Source organism: Alosa alosa, chromosome 15 (assembly GCF_017589495.1).
Source record: "Alosa alosa isolate M-15738 ecotype Scorff River chromosome 15, AALO_Geno_1.1, whole genome shotgun sequence".
Taxonomy (NCBI): Eukaryota; Metazoa; Chordata; class Actinopteri; order Clupeiformes; family Clupeidae; genus Alosa; species Alosa alosa.
In genome coordinates, this window is record NC_063203.1 from 4267144 (window position 1) to 4279339 (window position 12196).

The 12196-nt window shown below is 46.6% G+C and overlaps 1 protein-coding gene across 1 annotated transcript in view; it reads right to left on the bottom strand.

Moving 5' to 3' along the window:
- Window positions 1–8130, bottom strand: part of LOC125308216 (TCDD-inducible poly(ADP-ribose) polymerase) — a 19108-nt gene extending 10978 nt beyond the window's left edge. The window contains exons 1-2 of the mRNA XM_048264561.1: window positions 7933–8130; window positions 6206–7147 (exon numbers count right to left, since the gene is read on the bottom strand). Coding sequence (XP_048120518.1) covers window positions 6206–7119 — 914 coding nt within the window. The 5' untranslated portion in view covers window positions 7120–7147; window positions 7933–8130. The remainder of the gene's footprint in view (window positions 1–6205; window positions 7148–7932) is intronic.
- Window positions 8131–12196: the final 4066 nt, after the last annotated feature.

Consider the following 12196-nt stretch of genomic DNA (forward strand, 5'->3'; position numbering starts at 1 on the left):
CACCGCTCGGTGCCAAATGGGGTGGAATCTTACTTCATCATCTTTTGGTAACAGATACTCTTTGGTCAGCAGTACCATTTCTGCCTTTGCACTGTTAAGCAACAGCTCCCTGGGCAGAACACTGTGCTTACCACAAGCTCTGAGCAAGAAGAGGAAATGTGTCTTTAATTTATCCCCTCTTCAGTCATGGATCTGTGAGAGAACAGGGAGAGTACGGAGAGAGGACCGAACGGCCACAGACAGAACACCAGAGCGAGGACAAAGTGTATGAACCGAATAAATGACAACTGAAATGGATTAGGAAGTGTCTGTTTGGGAGCAGACGGAGGCAGAGAGACTGTCTCACTGGGGAAGAGCGTGTTCCTCTTGTGTTCCTCTTGTGTTCCTCCTGTGTTACTCCTGTGTTCCTTCTGTGTTCCTGCTGCCCGACCACTTCTTGGCATGCCAAAGACGAACAGATAGAACCGGGCCTCTGGGCCTCGGAAGGACACACAGCCTGAGCGGATTGTCCAGCTGCCCGAAGGCCAAACAAAAGAACACTGACTGGCCTAAGAACTGAACTGTGTGTAGGAGCGAAGAGGAGACTGTTAAAGCCATCACACACACACACACATATGTGCCTACCGAAGTGAGCATATCACGTTTGCATATCGTGTGCCCAGCTCTGGACTTTGTGGCATAATGACTTGGTGGCATTCCTATCACCCGCGCGTCACTCAACCTGCCCTGTGTGAGAGATTGCACTTTGCTACAGACACAGACACACAGCACTTGGCTGAGATGACTGTGATCCACTACTGCATGAACACCAGGTCATGCAGTCACCCAACCCACTTCCTCACAGCCACCACAACAACCAGACGCACCATTTCCCAGCTGTTTTCTCACGGACCCTCACACACATGCTGAAATACAAACACAGACACACACACACAAATATTTACCCCCACCAGAGATGAGTATGGTGTACAAGCACTGGCCAGAGCTCCATGGTTACCTGTGCCGGACAATAAGCCGCGCCGGCAGCTGTGTGATTAGAGCCGTGCCATTATAAACCCAAGTCATAAAGTGATAAAATGATTGTTCCGGGCACACCTCGCTCCCTGCCCTGAGGCACGCTATAGTCTCATCAGGGCCCGACACCCTCTGCCCTTCTGGCTCTCCCTCCCTCCCTCCCTCCCCATCCCTCTCTCTCTCTCTCTTTCTGCTGGGCCTGTTCAGCTCATTTCTAAAAATAAAATTCCGCTGGTTAAATTAAGTGCAAAGAGTGATTCTCTGTGTTCACCAGGACTCCAGTCAGAGCCTGTGAACACTCTGGCTTTGGCCTCTGCTCAGCACACCCCGCCGCAGTGTCTTTGCATACACTATATCTCTCTCACACAGTCACACACTCTGACTCTCTCTCACACAGACACACACACACACTGTCCCTCTCTCTCACACACACACAGTCTCTTTCTCATGAACACAGACAGACAGACACACACACACACACACACACACACACACACACACACACACACACACACAAAACAAACACAATTTATCTCTTTCTCTCATGCACATGCTCTCTCATACATAAACACACACACACACACACACACACACACACACACACACACACACACACACACACACACACACACACACATTCCTTCACTCAATTCCTTTTGCAATCTATGAGTAAGCTGACTAAAATGAGGTCTAGTTGGAAGGTGTTATGACATACGATAGGGCCAGATAGTTTGTCATGAAGCAGAGAACGAGGCAGAGCTGAGAAGAGATGGAAGCAGCGCAGAGAGAGAGAGAGAGAGAGAGATGGAGATGAAAGCCAGCGGCCTAAATCTGCTCTATGAAGTGCCATCACGTGGAGGTAGGCCGCCATGGCCCTTCCTCCTGCTGGCCCTCCAGCAGGCTTTGATGTCACCCTGCTCCAATTATGGAGTGGTCCCAGGGTCGCTACGGTGATTATGACCTGTTCCTGTCTGCTGACACGCCGCTGGTGGATGCCACAATCACTCCTCTTTCTCCCTATTTTTTTCCTCTCTCTCTCTCTCACACACACACACACAAACACACCCACAAACACACACACCCTTGTGAGAGACAGACATTAAAACCTGTGGAATCAGGAAGTCTCAAATTACCCCCAAACCTTTCACATGCTCTCCCGGGTGCACACACACACTCACACACACACACACACTCACACACACACACGCTCAGGCAGCAGTGAGAAGTGTAATGATTTACAGACAGTCACGGCGCTGATGACATACACATGAGTGCGCGCTCACACGGAGCCGGAGATCCTGAGGTGCTCCCGCGTCCAGGAAAGCGGGGAGGTGACCCAGAGGAGGAGTGGGCAGAGTGGAGCGGAGCGGAGCGCGCAAACAATCCACCCTGACAATGCCTCAGCCTCGTCAGAATGACCAATAAGGGCCCTAAACAATGACACCAGAACATCTGTCTGCCACATCCTTCTATGACAACAGCACACACTCACACACCCCTGGGCTCTAGTGGGGTTGGTGTTCGGCTAGCATGCCCGACATAAATGGGGCAGAGGTGAAAAGGCTTTGGCAATTAGCCTCTGACCCCCTCCCCCCTTTCCCATCTAACAGCCCCTGGCTGTGGCTCTCTCTCTCACACACACACACACACACACGCACGCACAGACACAAACACACACACACACACACAGAGCATTGATAGGCACCTCTGGGCCAGCTGTGGTTTGTGGTCTCAGACAGAAGCAGTCAATTGAAGCGAAAGAAGGGGGAAAAGAGTTGACAGATGTGGAAAACAAAGGGAGAAAGATGGAGAAAGACAGATAGATGGGAAGAGGGGCACGCAAATGGAGAGAGAGAGGTGTGATGAGTGGTAGGGCGTACGGACGGCAGCCACACTGCTATTGTGCTATTTCTCCTGTATCATACATGTTCAGTGATTCTTCATTCTTTTTTCAAGTCTGCCAGATTTTCTATTCTTTATTCTCTCTCTCTTTGTCTCACCCTCTCTCTCTCTTTCTCACTCACACACACACACACACACACACACACACACACACCAGCATTTTCTCATGGGCCAAGACTAGGTGGCCCGCATGCCTGCATTTTTCCCACTCTTCAATAGCGTCACAGGCTGAAGGGAATTAGGCAGACACACACACTCCCCAAACCACACACTCCTGTTTACAGATAAGGCAGTCAGTCACCTGAGTCGTCTGCGGGTAGAAAATATTACGATAACTCACTCACTCATGGCCAACACACATATCATAACAACCACGCAACTACCACTTACATTCACACGCCCTCAAAGACCAGCAAAATGTTCTGATCTGTCTCACTGAGAGACAAAGAGAGAGAGAGAGAGTGACAGAGTAAGAGATAGAGAGGCAACCGTTGGTTTTTAGGTGTGAGGCAGAGCGAGTAGCCCAAGAGGAACTGGACATGCCAGCCCCAGACTGGTTTTGCTGGCAGCTAGGGAGGGGTTGCTTCCCCAGCACTGTCCAAAGACTAAACAGGATCGGTGCACCCAGCGAAGCTGACAGATGACCTCATCAGCCTCATCAGAAACATCTAATGGTCACCACATCTAATGGTCACCACCACCTCTTCCCTCACTAATGGTTACTAATGGTCACCACCATCACCTCTTCCCTCTGCCCTGTGGGCCATCACAGCAACGGCCAAGCCAGTTAGCTAACCAATACTAATGCTAGCTGTTCCGGTCCTGTGCAGGTGCACACTAGACCTCTTCCTCAGGAGGTCATGAGAGGGGGGTTGGATGGGGTGCTTCCTTCTTCCCTTTCAAGCTTCTGTCTTGCTCATTGAGTCGGTTCAGCTGCGGGGACAGGGCAATCTCTCATTCCCTCCCTGCCAGGAGAGGAAGTCTCTCAGAGATGTTCTCCGGGGCTCCCTGGGGCAGGGGAACAGGACGGCCTGGACACTGGCCACAGCACAGGAGAGGGACAGGGTGTTCAGAGCACCCTGATCTCACACACATCCGCACACAACACCCCACTGTGTCACACAGATCAGCACGGTGTCCGGTTCCTGGTGGACACAGTAATCTGTGCACCCAAAGGGCTACCCGGTAAATAGGAGAAGAGGAGAGGTGTAATTAAATAGAGAGAGACAGAGAGAGAGAGTGAGAGAGAGAAAGACAGAGGGGGGGATAAGGGTGCTATTTCTGATGCTAAAATGTTATTTAGGTATAAAGAGGAAAATGTTATTTAGGGTCATAAACAACTCTTTGTTGAGTTCCCACCGGTGCTAAAAAGAAATATTTGACAAAGTCAAAGAAAGAAGGATGTGGTAAAGGAATATGGACAGCAAGATGGAGAGAGGGGCTAAAAGGGAGGAAATGACTCTGGAGCAGGGGTGCATGCCAGCTGGGAGGCACAGAGCGTTTACAGGAAGCTCCTGGAGGAATGGAGAGGGACAGAGGGATAGGCCGAGAGACACAAGGGTGGGGAATAGAAGACACGCTGAGTAATGAAAAGGCACTGCGACCTCGCCCCAGTGATTCATTTCATGGGCCACCTGACACTTTATCTGCTCCTGTTTCACACACACACACACACACACACACACACACACTCATACTCACACACACACACAAAATACACACTATCCCCCGCTAAGCATACACCTCAGTTTCAGGTCACAGTGTCTTCACTTTTGGTCGGTCTTTCCACTTTCCAGTGGTGTCACAGAAATCATTGGTCACAACACACTCACTACAGGAAACACACGTTTCAGTTTGAACAGTTTCAATTGTCCAAACAGACTGAGCATGAATGATTGACACACACACATCCAGTGTGTAGGCTAAGAGATGAGAGCAAAAGAAAGCTATGGGCCGTTGCTATGTGAACTCAAAGCTTACTTAGGTAAACATCTGGCAGATCATTGCCATGACAACACAATTAAACAACTATTCCTAATCTGTGCTTTTGTTTGTTTGTGTATGTTTGTATTCAAAGACAGACTTGCAACAGCAATGTAATTAAGCAACTTCCTGGCAAGGAACTAATGCCTATCATAGACCTTCACCGTGGGCCTTCACAATGTTTAGCCACAGGGATGCAGGCTGTTCCTAAACATGAGTGCGTGTCAGAGTGCTCTGAGCTCCGTGACACACTGTCCACCAGCTGACTGGGAAGCCTTTGTCACAGTGAATATTAAAATCAGAGCAGGGAGCTTCTTGCTTTGTCATGATCAAACCACTTCCTTTTGGAAACCTGCCTTTGCATACAGGTCTAGTCAAAAAGACTTTAACAAACAAAAAAAAACCCTTTGCTTAAACAAATAGCAGGTTGCATCACCTGACATTGTCCACTCTGACAAATGGTGTGACTCAAGATGTGAGCTGTCTGGCTGACCTGTGTTGATGAATAGGAGGCACCAGTGACAAAGTGAGATGCAATTTTCTATCCATTTAACCCTTAAAGGTGTAGGTTTTTGAACGTTCTAAGTTCCGCAACAATTGAAGGTTCTAAAATTCTATGTTGAATTCAATGAACCCAGACATTCTTTAGAACGTTCATTTCTTAACATTCCCGTCAGTAGTCCTTTAAGGGTTAATAGTGACAGACATTGGGAGCATGTTCAGCATATGTTTGACACTGTGCATGTATATGTACTGTAACTGTAAAAAAAGCGTGCATGCCTGTGAGCTTTACTTTGTGGTGGAGTGCGTGCGATAGTACACCCCCTCATAGGCCTACATGTGTTTGTGTGTGTGACTGAGAGAGAGAGAGAGAAAGACAAACACACACACACACACAGAGAGAGAGAGAGAGAGAGAGAGAGAGAGAGAGCGAGCAAATGTGTGCGTGTGACCGTGCATGTGAGCGTGTGTGTCAGTGACCACACCGGGCAGCTCCGGGTCATGCAAGTTTATAGCTTCCAGCCGACAATACACTTCCTCATGTAATGCCAGCCATCAACGGGCTTAAAATGACACATATTGAAGAGGAACTAACAGCTGGGCTTTAACAGCTAAGGTCAGAGTAGCCTACATGTAGTGGCATGGGAAGCATAACCACTACAAAGCAATTACGCACTTCTCGAAATGCTGGTTCATTGACAGACTGATCAATTGCGATTAACTCATTAACTAATAAAACTGAAAACGCAAATACTCAAACAACCTTGAATACAGTGTGGATGAGAGAAAAATAAGAGGAACTCACAGAAACTTCATTCTGACTTGTTCATTGTCCGGATTGCAATACAGCCTTTCCAGCTGTTCTTGCGAATCATCCGATATACTTTGCCAAATTTTCGTATCGGCTCTGCAAATTTGCCAGTGGTAGGGTAGCACGGTGTGGTGGTGTGCACAGTCGCTGCCATAGACACAGACTCCCTGGAGGAAATCCACGCAAATCGATACCCCGTCGCCTTGATGTGTGTGGTACTGCAGCTGGGTCAGAAGTTCAAAGACTAAATCCAAAGAGGCTTCTTCGCTTTTATCCAGAAAGATCTCACTCTGCAGCGAGCTGTCTTTGATGGCGAGGCAATTTGCACCCTGCAAGGACTCCGAGGTATAGATGTCATTCATCTTTTGCCCCTCACATGGGGTAACGGTGGTGGGCGCCGTCACGTCGCGCGCCTGGGGCGGGAAGCCGTGCTCATTAGTGTCCATTGTCACCCGCTGAATATCAGTCACCTTCTGCCCCCCTTCCCGAACATCGGCTGATGTGTCCGCCATTTCCGTGTCTGCTGTGTTGCCCATCAGTCCAGAAACGGTACTCTCGTCCTTCAAGCACACCTGATCGACCCTTGTTTGCTTTACCACCACAGCGGTACATAGATTCCTCTGCGTCCTCGTTGGATTCCTGGGAACAAACACTCCATCTCCGGCTACAAGTGCGTCCGCGCTCAGTAATGTAGTCAAAATGGGATCCCCTAGAGTCCGAAGGCAATTCGCGTCCAATTTAATCGGCTTCTTCTTAAAACAAGGTTTCACTAAAGGTATCTTGTCAGCTAGTACCATTTGTTGTTCTGTAAACTCAGCGTTACCCATGGTCAGATTCAGTGTGGGCTCCTCCATAACTTTATCAGTAGTGTCTGCTGGCTTCGCTAGAATGTGCAGTGTTTTCTCCATGTCAAAGACTCAAGCGTTGTCCAGAAACCTAATAAAGAACACAGAGAGATAAAATTGTTTAATGCTAGGCTACACAAATTGTATGTTGTTGAGGGGGTTATGACTCCACACCAGAGTCTATTCCTTCGTGGCCATATTCCCACATTAGCAAATAATCAACACTCGCGAGTTGGCATTTACTTGCTAATCGAAATATAGATACCATCCAGAGAACGTGAGCTGGTGCCACTACTCGATTGAAAGCATATCTTTCTATTTCAGATTACCCAAATAAGAGTAGGCTATGGATTATGGTAAGGGTTGCCCTTCAGTTATAGGGCAACTGAAACTTGAAGCAAACAAAGGCGTCTGCTGTAAACTTTCGTTATCTCTTTCTCATCTTTTTACCAGTGATATCAGAACCCTACCCAAAACGATGCGATACAATCACTGTGGAAATGTAACACAACGTTCCCAAAGGAGTAATTTTGATGAGTTTGATCAGATACATTGAGTCGCTAGCGTACGTGCCAGTTACTGCTCGAGCAAGTTCGCACGTACTGTTTCTGTTAAAGCGATCCCTACTCTACGCCCGCCCGGCACTGCGGCTCTACACAAAGAGCCTTGTGATAGTAACAATCATGGGTATTTTTGCAGGCCAGCAAAATTTCAGTTTAATAATGAACATAACCTCATTCTTCGGTATAACAAATTGTCCTGGTTATTGTTCACATATTCCCTTATCTCCGAGGATTTGGGTTTCCGCAAGGCGGCCGGGAGCAAAAATCGGCAGATAAAATGGAAACATTGTAAATAACGAACCCCAGATCATACCTGTACAATGGTAAACGTCTCCTTTCCCCCTTGATGTAATCGTCGAAGCGGCAGTCCCGTCTCACCATGGGTATTTCGAGTGCCGGGAAATCCGCGTCAACTTGCACAGGACAGGGCAGTGCGTGACAAAGCGCTCATCCACAGACCAAGGCTGCACCGACACGCAGCTGTTGCAGTACTCTCTGTGCTAGTGCACTAGAGCCGTCGGCTCTCGTCGCGACGGCTCCGGTCTAGGGGCGGGCCTTGGCATGAGACACGAGAAATAGAACCAGGAAGTGGTCCGGCGTCCTCTCTGCTCTGACTCACCCCACTAGTTTGCCGTTACCAGAAATCAGACACTGTAATAAAATGACTATGATAGTTTCGTGCCGGTTTGCATGTCAAGATAATATAGGCAGCAGTTTCCAGTGGGACAGTTTAACATACTGAAAGGAAATGAGGTGGGTAGGCCAAATGCGTCACAAGTTGGCTGTAGAGTAGGCTGCGCTATAGCATAGCTTATTATTGTCCAGTGTGTGTTAGAAATTATTGCCTACATATGGATGTAGGCAAGTAGGGTTTATATTGAATAGGCATATATGGAGAGGGAGCACCCTATGTGTGGTGCTATAGTGCTACCAGTGCATGACACCTGCTGGCAAGATGAATTGAGGCTAAAGGTTATTTGCTGCGCACTGATAATGCGATGCGAGGGTGTAACATGCAAGTGTTGTTTACGCCAAACGACACGCCACACAGCTTATACGGCACTCACATAAATTGTATATTAACCGTGCAGCCGCAATCCAATTAAGTTAGGTGAAGGTTTCCATCACCGCTGTCCACAATACCAGGCTACCGGGATATAATAGAGCACCTGCCTAAGATAGTGCCTAAGATAGAAACATTGTCTGTTTGCACATCCATGCGTCTCAAACATTCTTTCTAAACCAGAGTGCGTAGCTACATTTTTCGTGTTTCGGCATGTTTCGAAGCTGTCTATAAAATTAAACCTATCTATTCCCTCTCTAGACACTGCCCGAGACATGAAAAGTCTACTAATAAAAATATATCGAACACATGCAGGCCCTATAATTATTGTGAACAGCCGCGTCAACATTTGTGCTTAGAACACACAAACCCTAATAGCCTATTGATGTAAGAATAAGGCTATATCACTGTGGGTGTATTTAGAAAAATATGTAGTTTGAACCCACAATCCCTATTATTATGTTATAATGTTATAAGCATCACTGACATTGATGACATTTTGTAGATCTTTCAAATTATTGTACACTTATCTATGTAAGCATGTCTAGATATCAATTGCACTATGTATTGATTTGTGTTTGAATTAACATCAAGGCCATTTTCTTAAATATAATTGTTCATGTGCCTTATGCAAATGGCCAGCCAAATGCTGTAACAGATTGATGTCTGTTTTAAAGAAATCATTCAAATATTTTATACATTTTAATATTCTATTGTGACCTAGTCTTCACAGAACTCCATTAATACCAGGGTAACGATCAGAGTTATAACCCAAGAGAGTTGGAGGAGGGGTTGGATTTGTGTTGTAATGAATGTGCGTGTCTGTAGGGGTTTAGAAGGGTAAAGAAGAAGGGATGAAGGTGAAGGCTAGCTGGTAGGGGGTGACCAAAACAAAGAGGCCCCCGTTATGGCTCAGCCCTCTCTCTGGGCTCAGAGAACAGGATGTTGGGAACAATGCCCCACTCTTACCCTCCTCTCATCTAACCAGGGTGCCCCATGTGCATTCACAACCTGCTGATCTAAGTCAGAACCCCGTCATTCTCTCAAGAGAAGCCTACCAAGGGCCTTATGTAGGGGATGCTTGCCGACTAGCTACAACCCCTAAATAATTCTAGTTTTCATTCCCAGATTTGTCCAATGCTGTCCTCGAAATTATTTTCTTATTTAAATCCAAGTGATTTGGTCTTCCCTTTGAAATACCAATCCACTATTCCATGCCTTAACGCTGGACTTGGATGTCAGAACAGAAGAAAGGGCCAAAGGAGTGCTGTGAGAGAATGTGAGAGAAAGAGTGGACAAGAGCCAACATGTAGCCTTCAGTGGCATGAGAGAGATGGAATTTTAATTACCTTCCAGAAACCCGCCCAGCAGGTTGCTTCTTCAGAAATGCCACAGATGCCTCCCCACTAGACGGACTGAGATTACTCGTTTTTTACAGCAAAACATAAGGGCTTCCTAGATGAAGATGTTGACACCCACACCTCGTCACCCCCAATGTACCTATAGCGTCATAGTCAAACTCCACAGTCATGTTATACCAGTGTTGTGAGTCTGTCTTATCTATTCTATCTATTTTCATTCACTGTTTCTTTTTTCAAGGTTAAAGGTCTGTGACGTTAAACGTCAGTCGAGGGAAAACAGAGCTCATAGCAATGCTGGGAAGATGCCATGCTTTTTCTGACTTCCTTGTGAACTAATGACCTTTTTGCACTTTCCATGACACCACAAAACCTGTAGATCAATGATGAAAATTGGGGGAGGGTTTGGGGGGAGTACAAACGCTGAATGGAGCCTTAGATAAGGCTCATGTGTTGCCACTAACGCAGAGTGGTTAGTGAGAAGTTAACTGTCCTTACTGGGCAATAGAGTAGCCAACTGCCTCACTTTCCATTTCCCTTGCTTGTTTGTTTGTGTGTGGTGATTGGTCACCTATCTTTGACTTTCATTTCTAGCTGTGCTCCTCCCATTTAAACAACATTAGCACATGTCAGGTTTCCCTTTCCCCCATGGTGTCTGTGTATGTTACCATCTCTCTTCTCGACATTAGCATATCTTTAGCACTGCATCAGCTTTCTGTTCTACGGAAGTTGTGAGAAACCTTGTCCCGTCATCTCTCAGAAAGGCCTGTCTTATGCTATGCTGCTCATCGGGGAACACAACATGAACATGCTTGCTACAGGGGAAGTTGAGCATGCAGAAACACACACTGCTGCTTTTACACAGAGTCAACAACACCGAGCAGGGGAAAAAAACAGCAGGGTGATCTTATTAGAACTAGGAATCAACACTGGCCTTGGTCTCACCAACTGTCCTGCTCAATAAGAAATAAAAAATGTTTTGTGGGGAAAAGCCATCATAAACAGAAACAAATCTTGACATTTCTGACTGTGACAGAACTGAAAAAATAAGAAACTTCATTAAGGAACTATTTTAGGAAACTGAAATACAGTACTAATATTACTGACAGGCAACACCATTGTTTGTTTATGGGTTCATCTAATCACATTGGACCTGTTTGGACGGAACTAAGCCTTTAGATTTGAGCTCCTCAGACTCTTGGTGGACATCACAATTCCTTTTATAGTCTTTGCCCACATTTAACATTCACTTTGTACCAACACCTCAGAACAAAGGGCAGCAGGCTAAATCAGACAAAATGTCCTTGATTCACTAAAAATCAAGGTGTGTGTGTGTCTGTGTAAGAAGGAGAGAGAGACAATATTCCCTGGTCTTTTTATCAAAAAGTCTCCAACATCCCCAAATGGACTGAGCCCCATTGTCTATTTAGTTGTGGTGTAACAATCGGAAGCAGGCGAAAACGAAATGAAACTCAGAAGCTCTGCAAGCTCCTGAACCACAGATCTGGATAAAGCCTAGTGTGTGTAGCTTGTGCTGTATAATATGACAACCTATCAGGGTGACACCAGGCCTCTTGGGCTGTGCACACTGTGGCTGATTTGAAAGAGCCGATACAATGATCTCATGAGAGAACGAAGGCCTGCTCTTTCACACACCTCTCAGCCTGCTCAAGTGACACACAGGCTCCTCATTAGTGACACACCAAAGGGAGGCTCTTTCAGCCCAAACCCCTCCAACAGAGCCCTGCTTCTGTCCTCGGGGCCTCAGGAGGAGGCCATCATTTTAAGCAGAGGTTAAAGGAGGTCCGGCATGAATTAAACATAGCTTAAAAGTACTAATCACACACTTTAATTTCCGTTTGTGAGATCTGGTTAACATCAGAAGAAAAAGGAACAATCACTCCACCTACTGGCACTGTAGAGAACTTCAACAGATCGCAAACAGATGAACACTATGATCACCTTGTTGACAACAGTCATCGCAACATTGGAGACACAAGGAATCACGGGTAAGATTATTTCCTGGCTTCTAGCAGCTCCAGAAAAGACAAAAGGAAGGCAGGCATCTTCAGTGTTGCACGGAGCAATTTTCTGCTAAAAGAATAAGCAAGGGAGATTGGACTGCTCAAAGCCAATGAGGTGGTAATGTGAAAAAT